This window comes from Castanea sativa, chromosome 6 (genome assembly GCF_040712315.1).
Source record: "Castanea sativa cultivar Marrone di Chiusa Pesio chromosome 6, ASM4071231v1".
In the NCBI taxonomy this organism is placed as follows: domain Eukaryota; kingdom Viridiplantae; phylum Streptophyta; class Magnoliopsida; order Fagales; family Fagaceae; genus Castanea; species Castanea sativa.
In genome coordinates, this window is record NC_134018.1 from 50753605 (window position 1) to 50771279 (window position 17675).

The 17675-nt window shown below is 35.6% G+C and overlaps 2 protein-coding genes across 3 annotated transcripts; both read left to right on the forward strand.

Moving 5' to 3' along the window:
- Positions 1 to 102: 102 nt before the first annotated feature.
- LOC142639291 (uncharacterized) lies at positions 103 to 10552 on the forward strand. Of its 2 annotated transcripts, none has more exons than XM_075813489.1 (14): positions 103 to 237; positions 345 to 693; positions 785 to 1023; positions 2219 to 2372; positions 3154 to 3231; positions 4066 to 4140; positions 4253 to 4372; positions 6100 to 6264; positions 6383 to 6905; positions 7050 to 7206; positions 7570 to 7679; positions 8199 to 8311; positions 8672 to 9029; positions 9859 to 10552. In XM_075813489.1, the coding sequence occupies exons 2-14, from the start codon at positions 355 to 357 to the stop codon at positions 10191 to 10193; spliced, it is 2766 nt and encodes a 921-aa protein (XP_075669604.1). In that variant the 5' UTR covers positions 103 to 237; positions 345 to 354; the 3' UTR covers positions 10194 to 10552. The 2 variants fall into 2 exon arrangements, with proteins under 2 accessions (XP_075669604.1, XP_075669605.1); XM_075813490.1 differs by having other exon boundaries at positions 9871 to 10552.
- Positions 10553 to 13374: 2822 nt separating this feature from the next.
- Positions 13375 to 17085, forward strand: LOC142638378 (GCN5-related N-acetyltransferase 4, chloroplastic). Its single transcript, XM_075812411.1, has 3 exons — positions 13375 to 13664; positions 14628 to 15024; positions 16459 to 17085. Exons 1-3 carry the CDS (start codon positions 13475 to 13477, stop codon positions 16772 to 16774), a joined length of 903 nt encoding a protein of 300 aa, XP_075668526.1. The 5' UTR covers positions 13375 to 13474; the 3' UTR covers positions 16775 to 17085.
- The last annotated feature ends 590 nt before the right edge of the window (positions 17086 to 17675 follow it).

The following is a 17675-nucleotide window of genomic DNA, read 5'->3' on the forward strand; positions in this document are numbered from 1 at the left end:
AGGGAGAAATAGCTTCATTTCATTTCAGTACTACCCGTTTTCTCCGCCAAACGACGTCGTTTATTAGAAGAACGATCCACGTGGCACTGATTTGACAGTCTGTCATCGCTTAAATGTTTCTGTTTCCATTAAACTCTTTTTAGTTAAAAAAAAACTCTTTGCCATAACTGAAATCTCAACGGCCTGGAATTGATCGACCTTCATCAAACCCCCAATACCCCAACTAACAATCACACAGTAATACTTCACTACTTCTTCTCTTTAAAACGGTGCGCTTATTTCCACAATGTTACTGTTCCTTTTCAAATTTCCTTATCCATTTTTTTTGTGTGTAAATTGCACAGTTCAGAGAAAATGCGACGGAGAACGGAAATCTCGTCGGGAAAACCGAGTTCAGCGAGTCGAGAACCGAGTTCGGAATCCGAAATTGATCGGAAAGATGTGGGGGGAGCGAAAGCTCGTGTAAATAGCCCCCGGAGATCACCGTTCGTGTTTCTGACCTTGTTCGCGTTGATCATGTACAGCTCTTGGTCAGTGTATCAGCACCAGTTCCAGAACTTGCCGGCGCCTCTCACCGCCGAGAAGGCCGGCAAAAGAGGCTTCTCCGAAATCGAAGCGTTGAAGCACGTCCAAGCCTTGACCGATTTAGGTCCTCATTCCGTCGGTTCCGATGCTCTCGACCTCGCTTTTGAGGTACATAATTCTATACACATGTTGTATTGCACACCAGGTGTTTGTTGAAATTTCCGGTGTAAATGTTTTTTTTTTTTCCCGTGACGCGTAGTATGTTTTGGAAGCGGCTAAGAAAATCAAGGAAAAGGCGCACTGGGAGGTTGATGTTGATGTGGAGGCTTTTCATGTACGATCTGGCGCGAACCAGATGGCCGGTGGCTTGTTTATGGGGAAAACGTTACTGTATTCGGATCTAAACCACGTCGTCTTGAGAATTCTGCCAAAATTTGAATCTGAAGCAGCACAAAATGCTATTCTGGTCTCTTCTCATATTGATACCGTGTTCTCCACGTATGTTCAATCTCCGTATTTTCATTTTGTTGCAAATTATTTGATTGATCTTCTGTCAAAATTTGTATAGTGCAAGCTCAGTAGAGAAAGCAATTTTTATATTGTAGCTGGTGAAAGTGATGATTATGTTGTTTTTTCATGGTTAAAAGTTTTCAGTATGGGCCACGAAGTTCCTGTATCATTACACAAACTCTAAGAACTAGTTTTTTTTTTTTGGATTTCATGTTGTTCTGTGCATTACTACATTGAGAGAAGTAAAGGAAAGAATTCTTCTGTGTCGGCCAAAAACAAAAAACCAAAAAAAGAAGAAGATCTTATAATGGATATTTGTCGGTGCAAAAATATGGTGCGGACACAAGATATAGGCGTGCAATTACATAGGCTTATGGGGGTAGACACAGAAAGCGGAGAGCCAAACCTGTAGCAATATGGATGTGGCCTGCTATTAGATAGGCCTAAGGCCTAATCAATTAATGTATAGGGTTTGTTCTATTTTATGTACTTAATGTAATTAGTCAAAGCTTTTTGTTCCCCACTTGGTCTAGATTTTTTTTTTTCTTACAAGGTTAGTATAGTTATTCTCTATTCCTACTAGGATAATCGGTTTGGAATTTTATTAAAGTTTTTTAGACTTTGCTTGATCAGTAGAATTTCAGTTAAATTTTACCCAATGGTTTGGTATTGATTCCTAGGTTTTTTTTTCTCTTGCTTGGTGTTGATTTCAAGCAAGCCTAGGTACTAATTCCTAGATTGTTTTTTGTGTTCTTCAACTTTGGTGTTGCATTAGTTGTGAATTTGTACTATGTCAAATTTTGGTATCAGAGCACAACCGAAAGTCAACAGCCACCCACAACCTTGAAAACCACCCATCCCAAACACAAGTTCCACCTTATTGTCCTGCATCAAACTAAAATTGAGATTTTGATACCCAAATCTCATCCTTAACAAGTTTCAAGTAGTTGTGGCTGTTGGCCATTTAACCCCTCTTCAAGGAGAATTTCTGTTTATATTTTATTTTTTATTTCTCCCTCTTCTCATTCAATGATTAACATGGGCAATTGCAAGATATTTTAGCATATTCTCTGCTTTCTTCTCTCACGTGACGCTTTTTTAAGTTTATTCTTGCAAATATTTCCTTATGAATCATAAAATCTACTTTGTTACTTAAAAAAAAAAAATGCAATGCATGTTGCAGGGGAGGAGCCGGAGATTGCAGTTCATGTATAGCTGTTATGTTGGAACTTGCTCGAGGGATTTCTCAGTGGGCTGGATTTAAGCATGCTGTTATATTTTTATTTAATACTGGGGAGGAGGAGGGTCTAAATGGTGCTCATAGCTTCATAACTCAGGTTGGTAGCATTTTTAGTGCATCCTCTAATTCTGGATTTCTTTTTACTAATCTTTTCTGATATAGATTCAATAGTATAATAGACCATATGATAAGGTTGTAGTGTACTCCCATAATGTTTGGTTTACATGAAGCTTCTTGAAGTTGTTTATTGCACGCCTTAGTTCATTTTGAGATAATGTGCTCTTATGTTATCTTCTAGTATAATGAATGACAAGAATTAATTCTGTATCTAGTTCTTAAGTTAAATGCAAACACGTAGGGAAGTTGTTTACCCATAATTGCACAAGTTAATTTCTATATCTTTATTTTTTTTTTCATTCATGGGTTAACATGATATTGATTTGAATAAAAACCGCAGATATATGGGTAAAAAACAAAAATTAAAAAAAAATTAAAAATCAATCAATGAAGAAAACTACCTAAAAATCTTTCCCATCAGTGTCTGATTTTAGTCATAAACTTGCGTTTGATGGAATTAGATGTGGTTTGTGAATAGAATTTGAAGGAGAATTTCGTTCAATGTTTTAGATTGAACAACTAAAAACCTAAATGTTTATGGAGATGATTCATTATGTGTTGAATGGACTTACAAGAATTTTACACTCATGTTATTACATAACCATCTTTACAATTGAGTGATTGTTTTTGAAAAATCTATTTCATGAATTTTTTCTTACTTGTGTGGATGTAATTACTCTTCTGCATTGCTCCACCTTGTTGTAAGTACCCAAACCATTATCTTTCCAATAGAAGTATTAATATTGAATTTCTTGATGCAGCACCCCTGGAATGAAACTATCCGTATGGCTATTGATTTGGAGGCCATGGGTATTGGAGGGAAGTCTGGCATATTTCAGGTCTAGTTTATGGATCATAATCTCCCTAGTGTTGGATTCTTTTATAGCTCCATGTGGTTAACATCATCTTTCTGGTTAGCTGGACTCCACATAGATGGTGATCGTCTAAATATGTTTTACATGTACTGTGTAAGCTGTGTAAGATGCAGCTGTATATGACTATATGTCTGATGTCTAATCACAGTATTGAGACAAGATGATACTGCTGAATTCGCATGGTGTTTTACCCTGTTCAAATTGGTCTCTCCAATCAATTAGAGACAATCATCAATAAAAAAAATCAATTTGAGACAATCATCAGAGAAACAAAATGTTTTTTAAAAAGCATCTTTGGGATCTATTAGCACTTAAGAATTCATTTCTCTGGGAATAACATCTAATGGAGTGGATGACACTATTTCAAATCTCCCCATTCTTCCTCCCACTGGGGCTAAAACTTGTAAAAAGGAAAAAAGAAAAAGAAAAAAGAAAAAGGTGTTTCTCTATTCCATCCTGGACAAGTGCCTGATGTGGGCAAGTTGGGCACATGTCCACCCATACCCATGTTATGATGCATCTAACATGGGTGCCAATGTCTCACAGTGCAGACCCCCAAAATTTCCATTTTTCATAGATAAGGATGGTCCATTGACCTTCTTGAATTGGGCAAATGGTCCAATTGTTATGGCAGTCCACTATGTATTTCCTTTTAAGTTGATATTGTTGGTAAAATATCTATTGTGTATCAGATAGTTATCTATTTTTCTTTATATTTTTCAAAGGTTGTCCATCGATCCCCATGATCTTCTTTGAATAATGGTTTTCCCATCTTATCTATATTTACTCATCTGATAGGCTGGTCCTCATCCTTGGGCTATTGAAAACTTTGCATCGGTAGCTAAATACCCATCTGGCCAAATCATAGCACAGGTTTGTAATTCTTCTTCTTGATGCATTTTTTTCTTCTCTCCTGTATCACTTTTGATAGTTGATGTGCATTTATTCAGGAAGATTACTTAAGCCGAGTAACTTAATGCTGCAGGATTTTTTTTCTTCTGGAGCCATAAAATCTGCAACAGATTTCCAGGTATACAAAGAGGTTGCTGGCCTTTCAGGGCTTGACTTTGCATACACAGATAACAGCGCAGTATACCACACCAAGGTTTTCCACTTTGTCTTTTTTCCCCCCTTCAATTCATCTGAAACAGTTTCTTCTGCTTTTCACTACTGTACATAGATTCCCCCCTCCCCCCCTCTTATTTTGGTCAAACAGTAGAATTAAGACCACAACTACTTAAGGTGATTCTGTATGATGAAGCACATTGTGCAACCATTAGCTAACTTGATCTGAAGTGATGCCGTTGTCATAAATGGCCTAATTTTCACAACCCAATCTTCAGAAATGCTTGCTTAACAAGGCAGATGGCATTGGTTGGGTGCACTGTGGCACGCACACACACCCTTTGCTGCATAATGGGTGTTATTCTGTGCTGTAATGGGCTGAAGCCTGAGGAAGCATCTTTTTAATTGATCCAATGAGGGGATGCATAGGAGAGCAGCTTTGAGTTAGGCAGATGCTCACGTGTTAATGTTTCTGCTTGTATTTTGACATACATAAACCAATCGCCAGAGAGAAAACAAAAAGGAAGGGTCGAGACAAACATACCTGTCATCTAACAGTTGTATAGACAGCATCTGATATCAACTAACTCTTGGTCAAAAGGGGGGGGGGGGGGGAGAAGAAAACTAAGCATTTGAATCTGCGATGTTAACCTCATGAAAAAATGTCCTTACCACCAACTTGACACATATCATATTAACTTTATTTGCATTTGAAATTTGGGCTAGTTTTAATGTGCCAAGACGCGGTTAACTAGTTAAAATTACTAAGGGCATTTGAAGCTTGGAAGCTATATAATTTTCTACAACGTTTTGATTCTGAATATATCCCTAGAAAAAAAAGGGGATTGAGGAAACAAAACTTACACAATAAAGATGCCAGTGTGGCTGAGCTGATGAAGTCTTCCAATGGTGTCCTCTTTTGGAATGTGAGATTCTTTAGGGGTGTGCATGCTCGGGAAGTAGAGGCTATGACAGACTTCATGGAAACCATATATGGTTCTCCTATAAGGGGGCTTGGTGAGGAAAAAATGTGTTGGATTCCTTGCAAAGATAAGGGATTCATGGTTAGTGATTATTATAGAATTCTAGTTGGCAACACTATCTATGGTTTTCCTTGGAAAAGTATTTGGAAGCAGAAGATTCCCTCTAGAGTAGTTTTCTTTGTTTGGACTGCTGCCTTAGGGAAATGCTTGACAATTGATAATTTACGAAAAAGGAAGGTGTGGATTTTGGATTGGTGCTACATGTGCAAAAGAAATGGTGAATCGGTTGACCATCTATTCCTTCATTGTCCTATTGCTATGGATCTATGGTCTATGGTTTTGGGTCTATTTGGAGTAACTTGGGTTATGCCACACTGTTTTGGGGCTGTTAGGGTGTTGGCAAGGCAGCTTTAGTTGTCATCGAAATGGTTATATTTGGTCCATCATTCCACATTGCTTAATGTGGTGTCTTTGGAGGGAGAGAAATAGTAGATGTTTTGAAGATATTAAGAGATCTATTCCGGACCTAAAGCTATTCTTTTTTAGAACTTTGTAGGATTGGTTGTTTGCTTTGCAAAAACAATCATTCCCTTCTTTTATTGATTTCCTAGACTCTTGCAATTTTTGTATTTGATTTCTTGACCCCTTGTACACTCCCTGTGTACTAGGGTGTTCCTTTTTGATATCAATAGAACTTATTACTTATCAAAAAACTTACACAATATTTCCTAGGATTTTCATGTTGAATTTACTGATTACTATTTGAATTTTTAACTTCATGCAGAATGACAAATTAGAGCTTCTGAAACCAGGGTCTCTTCAACATCTTGGAGAAAATATGCTTTCTTTTCTGATTCACTCTGCTGCATCCCCTCATCTTCCTAAAGGCAATGCAATGGAACAAGAGGAAAATAAAGGCCAGAATGCTGCCATATTTTTTGATATTTTGGTACCTGTAACTGCAGACTTTTATCACTGTTATTGGCTTAGCACTCTATTTCTTCCTTCATTTTCCTTCTTTTTTGAAGTTTATAATGTGGTGATTCTAACACTTGTTGCAATCTCAGGGGACATATATGGTTGTATTTCGCCAAAATTTCGCAAATATGCTTTACAATTCAGTAATAATACAATCACTTCTCATTTGGATTACATCATTGCTTATGGGTGGTTATCCTGCCGCAGTTTCATTGGCCCTGTCATGTTTGAGCATTATCCTTATGTGGATATTGGCATTAGGTTTTTCTGTACTCGTTGCATTTATTCTACCCTTTGTTTCTTCATCACCACTGCCCTATGTCGCAAACCCATGGTTGGTAGTTGGGTTATTTGCTGCACCTGCTCTTCTTGGCGCATTGACTGGTCAACACTTGGGTTATCTTTTTCTTCAAACTTATTTGTCCACTGTATATTCCAAGAGAAAGCTACTGGCACCTGCAATTCAAGCTGACTTGATCAAGTTAGAGTCTGAAAGATGGATTTATAAAGCTGGATCTGTTCAGTGGCTCATTCTTCTTGTAATGGGAAACTACTATAAAATTGGGTCGTCTTATGTGGCTCTTGTTTGGCTGGTTCCACCAACATTTGCGTGTAAGTTTACTTATTTAACCATCTTAACTGGCCCTAGTTTGATCTATGGAATGCATGTATGACATGACGCTTATTGATGACAAGTGGGACACATTTTGTTGGTAGTTTTTGCTTCTAACTGAATTGTTATGCTTGACGATTTAGATGGCTTGCTTGAGGCGACTCTAAGTCCAGCCCGTTTACCAAAGCCACTCAAACTTGCAACATTGCTGATGGGCCTAGCTGTACCAATTTTAATTTCTGCTGGCATTTTTATTCAGTTGGCTGGCACAGTAATTGGGACTATGGTTCGATTTGATAGGTATAGCTTATGTCACGCCTGTAAATCTACAAACATGATACAACTCTTAAACGTCTTATGCCTTTGAGTTGAAATTCTTGCATCTTTTTCCATGTTCTCATTGTTTGTTAAGAACGGTAAGCTGCCATATTCAACAAAATGATCATTTATGGGCCTTACTATTAAACAGTATCAATCGTAGCACCCTAGCCTAGTATTGGCCATGTGAGCAATTCTTTCCGGCAAGCTGGTACATTCAGCTACTTGATACCCATGTTCTCATATTGATCCATGCATGTTTCTGCTTTGCAATTTGAACTTCTATTCTTCATTTGCTAGACATTTAGGAAGTGACTGCTTAGCCTGCGTTGTATTTTCATGCAGGAATCCTGGTAGCACTCCCGAGTGGTTGGGGAATGTAATAATTGCGGCCTTTATTGCTGCTGTCATATGCCTGACTTTGGTGTATCTTCTTTCGTATGTCCATCTTTCAGGTATTAGTTTATTGAATCTTTTTCCTTTGTTGCACGTGATGTTGACATATCTGGTTGTGTGGGTGTTGCTATCATCAGTGCTAGCAAATTAACTAGTCATGCTGTGATTTGAATGCACTTTGCATAAATGCATTTGCTTAGATAATTTGGAAACAGAAATGGTTATGGGCTTCAGATGTCACCTTGGTTCAGAAAATGCCGGGCATCACATCTCACCTCACTTTGGTTTAAAAATTACCTTGGATGGAAATAGCATCTGCACTCTATGCCAAAAGTTACAGATCCCAAGTGATGAGGATTTAGAGCTTCTTTGAGCTGAGTAGTATGATGCCATATGTGTCCACATTTTTTTTTTATTTGAAAGAATCAAACTCACTTATTTTTACACTAACTGTTTTCTTTTTTCTCCTAAGTTGGCATATTTCCCCTTAAATATTAAGGTGTTGCATCTACATTTATGAGGTTGTGTATTGCTTGGTATTACTAATTCTAACTCTTTTTACATGTATTGATGACTAGGTGCAAAAAGATCAATTGTCCTTGCAACTTGCTTACTGTTTGGCCTCTCATTCACTGCAGTATTCTTGGGTATTGTTCCACCATTTACTGAAGACACTGCCAGAGCTGTAAACGTTAGTTTCCAGTCGCACCTCTTTTTGTTTCTCTTTGCCACTTATGTTGTTTTCTTTGAAAGTAGTAGTTATAATTTGCATTGTTCACATAATACTGTACTGACTCTGCATCATTCACAATGCTTATATACACACATGCAAACACAGTAGCTTATTTCTGTTACAACAGTTGAGGAGCATAATTGAGGGAAGTTGGCTTTGTTGAAGTTTTTCAATTTATAGGCATGAAATATAATGGCTTGCAACTATTGCAACTACTGACCAACCATTGCTATGTTGTTGTCTAATTTCTCAATGCCAGTACCCTTTTTTTTCCTTGCATGTGTGGAGATTTTAATTTTTTTTTTCAATGTTTTTCAGGTTGTGCATGTTGTAGATACAACTGGAATATTTGAGGGAAAACAAGACATTAGCTCATATGTATCTTTGTTTTCTACAACTCCTGGAAAGTTGAACAAGGAGGTTGAACAGATTAAAGAAGGTTTGACTTGTGGTAGAGATAAAGTAGTTGATTTTGTTGCTTTTTCAGTCAAATATGGTTGTTGGACCTATGATGACACCGAAGATGGGTGGAGCGAATCAGATATTCCCCTGCTTCATGTCTATAGGGATGTTAAGAAGAAAGCAAGAGTAACAAGAGTTTCAGTTGATACTAAAGGTTCAATTCGTTGGGTTCTTGCAGTCAATACTGAGGAAATAGAAGATTTCAGATTTGAAGGTACAATGAACTTTAATCAACGTGCATTCTTTATTCCTATTGACTTCATTTTTCCATTCATTCATGCTGTTTGTTTTGAGAGAGGCATTGTTATTCTGCAAACATTCATTTTTTCAGAACATCTAGTAGATAATGAATTCTGTTGTCAGTGGGGTTATGCTACATGGAGACTGGTGCTCCATATACAGATGCCATGGTATGGGGCATGCCCAAAGTTGGTTGCCCTAGGGCAGAAATGGTCAGCATTTAAAATAATTTAAACTTATGTAGTAGATGTATTTTTAAAGTCGAACCCACTTGTTTAACACAAGATTTGATAATGTATCATGTCTTTTTTATTTTTGGGGCAAAACTTAGGTACAACTTTTCAGGTGCTGTAATTTAAGTTCCCCACTTAAATTCAACTATTTTGCTGCATTAACCAATACAGTAGAAAATGTATTATCTTTTCCAAGAACAATTAAATTCAACTATGTGTCACATTGGTATATGCAGCCACGTGGTTGAATTTAATTGAAATACCAAAAAGTACAGCACTTGGAGTTGTTCATATGTTTTTTCAGGTTGTCCCATGCAATGATGGTCAACTTTTTTGCAAGTTTTCTAGGATAGCATGTAAAATTGGCACATAAAACACTTTATGTGATCATCGGTTTGTTTTGAGCTACACTGTGACCGGGTATAGCCAGTACAGATGCCTCCGTGCAAAATACGGAGAACATTTTAAGATGAAAGTTGTGTGCTAAATGTGGTTGTCTGTGGTGCGGTGCCCCACATGACTGCTAAGTGCTAACTTACCCAACATTATTTTATCTCTCTCAATATTCAGTCTTGAATGCAGATAATTCAGAGGAGTTAGTTCCATCTGGTATCAAGAGCAGTGTAGATGGATGGCACATTATTCAATTTTCGGGTGGGAAGCATTCACCTACAATATTTAATCTGACTCTTATCTGGAAGTCAGAATTTACACAATCGGCTCACAAGGTGGATGGGCAGAGAGGGGAACAGCGACCCCTTCTGAAGCTGAGAACCGATTGGAACAGGTTAACACCAAAAACTGAAATGGTTCTTGAAAAGCTTCCTTCTTGGTGTTCCCTGTTTGGCAAGTCCACGTCTCCCCACACCTTAGCTTTTCTAACTAGTCTTCCTGTTGATTTCTAAGGATCTGAAATTCCATCTTCAGGTGCAGTTGTACTAGATATTGTCCTTTTGGGAAATGATATGCCCAAGCCATGTTTGCATTCTTCCATACCCTTATGTTAATGGATCTCTCCATGTGAAACATGGCGGGAAAGAATACAAAATTGAGTGCAAAAATAACGCTACCCTATACAGTTTACACTTGATTTGAATAAAAACTGTCACATCAACATTCATAGGGCAAAAAGAGGTGGGAAAAGAGATCATTCCGTTTTTTTTTAGATAATTTATAAATAGATAGAAGAGGTTAATGTGAGTTTTTCTTTGTAATATCAAATTTTCCTATGGTTGATTAATGGTTTTCAATTGTGAACCCTCTCTCTCTCTCTCTCTCTCTTGTTAGGCTTGGTTCTTCTTTGGTACCTCTAGGCTATGGTGGGTTTTAGTGAGAATCTTTTTATTTGAGGTGTTTTAATCTTACCCTTTTATTTATATTCATGAAGAAATAGTAGAGATTTATATACTTCAAAATACATGTATATGATCAGAGTGAATAATATACCCCAAAAACTCAGGGGTAGTATAAAATATTCCCATAAAAAAATAGTTTAAAAAAAAAATTGAAGATCATGCATATGGCAAGACACTCAAAAATTTGTGTTTGTTTGTCAAATTAAAGATCATATGGCTACAAAATGTTATAAAAAAATATAAAAATAAAAGACCATATAAAAGTGTGTTTCTTTGACGAAGATACGATCTTGTCAAGTAAACGCTTAAAACGCATTGGAATTTGGCAAATTGATTGAAATTTATTCTATTAAACAATATTATAATTAAACAATACTTTAAAAACTATTGGATTGAAATAAACCATGAAGTGGTCACATTTTCGGTTTGATTCATAGTTTAATATGTTTAAACAGTTTTAGCTTTGGTTTGGATTGGATGGGTTTTTCCATTAATTGAATTGGTGACCGGTGAACGAGTCTAATAAAGTACGTTTGGAAAAAAAAATATTAATTTAATTGTTTATTTATTGAAAATTGGTCAAACCATAATTATTTTTAGAAAATTTAAGGTTTTAAAAAGTTGTATTGGAACAAATAAGATAAAATACTTAAAAAGAATAAATTATTCATAAACAGACTTCTGTCTCTCAAAGTTTTTCAAATATAAAGATTCACACAAATAAAATGTATTTTTGATTTCTAAATACTATGTTAGACCTTGGTACTACATCTTATAGTTGGATTAACATATAATTATGCTTAAGTTATATTTGGTAAGTTCCTCAAAAAAAAAAAATTATACTTGGTATAATTCTTTAGAGTGATGCTACAACAACAACAATTAGTAATAGTTGGATTAACACATTTATTGTCACACCAATTCGTTGGATTTTTGTAGTAAAATTAGCAATAGCTTTAAAATTTTCCAATTCTTATTAATCATAACAACTAGGAAAACTATGATTGAGATTATGATTGAGATTAATCTAATTGTAATAAACATTTTTTTTCCAATTTGGTTGAACCAATCGTTGAATTGATGTGTTTGGGGTTGCTTAGGTGATTTATTCTTGCATGACTGATAGTGTTCATATTGCCTATGCCTAGTGCCACACAAGAGTCGATCAATAATGGCAAATACAAATCTCCCGTCTTATTTTGTATGTTCCACTTTATGCTCTATCAATTGTAATATGTCATATGTCTATTTTTTTTTTCCTCTATTTTAAACTTTGATTATTTTATAAAGAAAGTAAAAAGAATATATGATAAACTATAGGTGATAAAGTATGAAATGGTACACAAAAAGTAAGACAAATAATTTATATTCAATAGTGAAAACTAGGTTAGCAAATGAAAAATCTTTTATGCGTTTCATATGTCTGGCTATAGGACCCAGATGTCAGTTAAACATGCGTTTCATATTTCTAACGCTGGAGATACTTTCTCGTTAGTGGGGGCATTGCTTCTAACAGCAAACCTATCACTTTGGTTTTTAAACATTGATAATCAATTTGCTTCCATTCAAGAAATGCATAAATGGAAACCATCAAAGAAATAATCAGGCTAGCCTCTTACATATAATTATATAAACTTATCATAGCTTCTTACACCTTACTGTAGTTTTGCTCAACCACAAATATCGAATTATATTTGTTCATAAAAAATAAAAATAGTAGTAATATTTGCCTAGTAGTGCTATGATTCTCTTTGTAAAACTAAAAAATGTCATGCTAACAGATATTCTTAGAGCAATTGTGGCCAAAATGGGCTTTTGTCATTTCTTTTTAAAAAATATAGCAAAATGCCCCACTTCTGAAACGGATTGGGGAAATGCCCTGTTTTGAAACTCGATTTTTCTAAAAATTGAGTTCCAAATATAAAACTCGATTTTTGGAACATTGAGTTATAGCTGGACTTAGAAATTTTTTTTTTTATAAACTCGAGTTCCATGAACTCGAGTACCATGTGAATTTTTTCAAGGAACTCGAGTACTTCACATGGTACTCGAGTTTTTATGGAACTCAAGTACCAAATTTTTTTTTTTTTTTAATTTTTCCATTTGTTATAACTTGATTCTCTAAAAATTGAGTTTTAAATTGAAACTCGATTTTTAGAAAATCGAGTTTCAAAACAGGAGCATTTCCCTAATTAGTTTCAAATATGAAATATTTTGCTGAAAATTGTAGGCGAAAGGGGCAAATGCCATTTTTTCTAAGCAATTGTTAATAAACCATAATAAGAAAATTTTGACACCACTTTTATAAAAAATATAAAAAGTTGTCAACAATATTTATTATTTTATCATTTTTCTACTAAAGTATTTCTAAAAATAGTTTTTGAACTAATTCCCTTGACGTTTCTCAACTAAAAAAAATAAGAGAGATGCTATATTCACAACATTTTTACAACAAATCATAGGTGGTTAGTTGTTATTGGTTCAAATTTGACCATAACATTAAGATTACTTTTTTGCCCCAATAATAACAATTTATAATAACTTGCCACTTAAAATTTGTTATAAAAATATTATGAAAATAGTATGAAAATATCATTTCTAAAAAACACAAAGGAGAATCTCACCACCTGAATTTCTTACTTACACGTGCTTCTCAATCCGTCAATTTTGAAGTTCAGCAAAAACACACGTGTGGTAGGTAAGTCAGTTATACGTAGCAACTTATGGGTCATTGGAGCAAAAACCAAACAGAATCTCCGGTTGTTTAGCTTTGCTTAGCTGTTCTTTTAAGAAATAGAAGGAGGGACAGAGTTTAAGAAATCCTCCAAGAAATGCGGAGCATACCACTTGGAGTCTCAGTTTCCCCAACCTCAACCTTTGTAAACTCATCTAAAACCACCTCTTCTTGTCTTACTTTTAAGAAGAAGCCACAAAAACAAAACCCATCTTTCTTTTCCACTCCAAGGGCTCATCATCATCGCTCCTCTCATGAATTCTCTCCCTTTTGTCCCTCCAAATCTGGTACCCCAATTTTCCTTTACTAATTTTACATATATATTTCTCTATTTATATCTGTGTACATGTAAAAAGTTTGTGACTTTCCTTATTAATTTTTACATATATTTTCTCAATTTACATGTGTGTGCATATGTAAAAAGTTTATATCTTTCTTTGAGAATACATAGCTTTTGGATCTGAAACATCACCGGCACTATTGGGTATTTAATATTTTGTGGGTTTAAGTTTTTAGCTTGGACTTTTTTGGCTTCCAAATTTTAAAGAAGAATCACCAATTTTGTTCTTTTGTCACATTTATAGGCAACACTGAATTATCAATTTATAAGAAGTGGTGCAACAATCAGCTTACCTTGGTGTTGAGAACTTAGAGTAAACAAGAAAGATGAAACACGTCTTTGAGACTTTGCTATCTTTTTTTTTTCCCCTTTTAACTGTCAGGATAAGGAAGGAGCAAAAATTAAGTCAAGCAAAGCTTGTTGTTGGGCAATTTATCTTAGATAAATTATGGCTACCATTGCTAAGAATTGTACTAGGCTACTAGCAGGCAGGAAAACTAGATCTTGAAATCTGGTCAAAGTTACAATTGCTGTTCCAGTGACACAGCAATGTGAATCAATTTTGATGGCAGCACTGCACTTCTTCCCATTTTCCATATTTAGGATCCATTCTTCTAAAATAGGCACTGTGCATCGTGTAAATTTTATATACAGCTTAATGTAGTCTTAAAATTTCAGTGTAAATAAAATAACCCTCCTCAATCAATGTGATGCAAACTTTTATTTGTTTCTTGCTCCTTAGGTTTGGTTTGTATGCTTGATGAGTGAAGCCTTTTTTTTTCATTGGCAACCCACCAGAGTGTTGGAGTCGGTGAATTAAAAAAGAAATGAAACTCATAGTTTTCATTTAAATAATTAGGGTTACTTGCACCATTAGGTTTTATTTGGTTAACTATGATTTTGGGTGCAGGAGTTTGCCAAGCGAGTCAAGTGGTTGATTTATTTCCCACCGTGTCTCCTGGAATTGTTGTTAGGGAGGCCAGGTTAGAGGACTGTTGGGAAGTGGCTGAGACCCACTGCAGCTCTTTCTTCCCTGAATACAACTTCCCATTAGATTTTGTGCTGAGGCTTGATAGGCTGGTGGCAATGCTAGCCGGATTGTCTGTACCTGATGGTTGCAGGAGAACTTGTTTGGTTGCTGTACTTGGTAGTTCTGCTGATGAAACCTTCCTTTTTGGACCCGAAGATTTCAAAATTGGTAGTTTTGATGGGAAATTCAGTCTCAATAGGGGGTATGTGGCTGGAATTTTAACAATCGATACTGTGGCTGATTTCCTTCCGAGGAAAGGACCACTCCGGCAGAGAAGGTGATTTTGTTATATACTTTTGGCCTTACTGAATTTTTATTGACTAGTAAAAAACCTTGCGGAGCCATCTAAGTTGTGTGCAACTAAGTTCCAGATGAATTCATCTCCTTCTTTTTAGCTATGTTGATTGTTGCCTTTGTGCAGCCTCATTGAAAATAAAGCTAATTAGAACTTTTATTATCTTCTTCTGGTGAATAACTTTCTAGATGCACCATATCTCAGATGTCTGTACTATTTGAAACCACCATTTGTTTTTTTATAGTTGATGATTGAATCACATAAGAAACAAACATTTTGATCCTGTGAAATGAAGATTCACCTAAATAGGCATCCATGAATGCTAGGTTGGATAAAAAAGTCATTGTTTATAATATGATTGTTAAATTACCGATTGTCCCAAAAGTTAAAGTTTTTAAGAAATAGTGAATTTTATCCCTTGACCATAATTCTAACACTCCTTCTCACATGTGAGCCTAAACTTTCCCTTGATAAGTGAGGAACCCAACACATGAGAATTTTAATATTTTAAATGGGAGGTAGAGTAAAGACAAGGATCTAATTCAAGATCTCCGGCTCTAATACCATGTCAAATTACCGATTGTCCCAAAAGTTTAGACTTTTAGTGAATTTAATCTCTTAACTATAATTCTAACAATAATCGTTGGCATTTGTCATGGTTCATAGCTGAAACAATATGACCATTATGTGATTATGTTCAGTCCTCACGTAGTCAATCATGTGCTTCATAACTGAAATAATATGACCATTATGTGTTTATGTTTGGTGCTCTCATAGTCAATCATTTTTTTCATAATTAAAACAATATGTGATTTTAATTCTGTTAGTTGTGCCACACATCATCGCTAAATTTATGAAAATCACTATATGTTCTGTATTTGGAGCTGTAGTTACTGATAACTCAAAATGATCTTTATGGTTTTATAATGAGCATTATATTGTAATTAGTAAAGATATCAAGGCAGTAGTTTGACTTGGTTTTGGCTGATCTTTCTTTTATAGTTCCCTGCCCTCCTGCAAAACTAGCTCTTTTACATCTCATAATTTATGAGAGTTTAATACCAGTTTGCCCACCATTTCCCCTTTCTCTTAGACACTAGACATGCCAAAACCATTTAGCAATTATGTTCCCTAACCCCCCTCTCAAAAAAGGAAAGGATAAGTCTTTAAAAAATATATATATATATATATTATTCACTGTATACATGTTCTTCAGAAATTATAAAAGCAGAAATCATATAGCTGTGGTGGAAGAAGAGTTTTTTTTTTTTTTTTTTTTTTGGGGGGGGGGGGGGGGGCGGGGGGGCGAAAAAAATAAGGTCTCTATAGATTTTAGTGGAAAATGAGGAGACTGATGTTTATGGTCCATTTAATTAATTATTCCTCACAATTGCATCACTGATGAATTTATCATAGGACTGGAATTGCATATATATCAAATGTTGCTGTTCGGGAGAGATTCCGACGCAAAGGAATAGCTAAAAAGCTCATAGCAAAAGCTGAGGCTCAAGCCAGGAGCTGGGGCTGCCGTGCCATTGCATTGCACTGTGACTTAAACAATCCCGGGGCTACAAAGTTGTATAAAGGCCAGGGTTTCAGATCTATTAAGGTGCCAGAAGGAGCAAACTGGCCCCAACCCAAGACCTCTCCAGATGTTAGGTTCAGCTTCATGATGAAGCTTCTTAACACATCAGCTGCAGCACAGATTCGCCATGAGCATGTGATAAGTTAGAGACAGAAATAACCATTACAACAGATAGCAGAAAGAGTAGGATAGTTGAAATTAGTTTGTTGTATAGATAGATCATGAGATTAACTGAAGGTATTGGCTGCAATCTTGTTGCAATGTATTATTCATGGACGCATGTCTATTTTTTGATGTGCCATTGAGTTGTTTGTATGATTAATACAGCTCATGTAAAACACACACAAGTCAAAACCAAGCTTGTTAGGAGCATATTTGCCTGCACATGTGGATGCTCCTTTCCTTCTTAGTTTAGCAATGATTATCTAATATATTGAATACATGTATTTTCACTCTCAGTGTGTGTTCAACCATGTGGATACACATGCTATGCTATGAGAAAGATGATGCATAATTGCATATATGCTTAAAATACATTTTCAATGGATACTTCTTTTCCTTCAATGTGAGGTGTCCATTCAACTTAATAAGGGTGCAAAAGTAGTAGGATTTAGAAATCACTCACTCCTTTGTTTGATTTTTTTTTTTTCCCGTTAAAAAATAAAAATAAATCACATTTGGTGATTAGAGAAAAAAGTCACTAGTGATCTATAAGAAGGGATTGGGAATTGGGAATTGGGAATTGGGAGTGTTAAATTAAAAACTCCCAAGGATGAAGGAAATTGTCGTGCAGATTGGTTAGCAAATTACAGCCTTAGAAACATTATAGTTAGGCTCAATTTGTTTCCCTTTAACTGGGCTTAACCTTCCCATTGTACCAAGAAAAAAGTTTCTTTGAAGATAAAGCCTATGGTCACCTTGATCAAGTGCCGAGTAGTTACTAGTTCCTAAAAACACTCAACTCGCGCTGAGTAGTTACTAGTTCTTAGAAATACTTGAGAGTCTATAACACATGAAGCTTTACATTGACTACAGGAGCCATTGATCA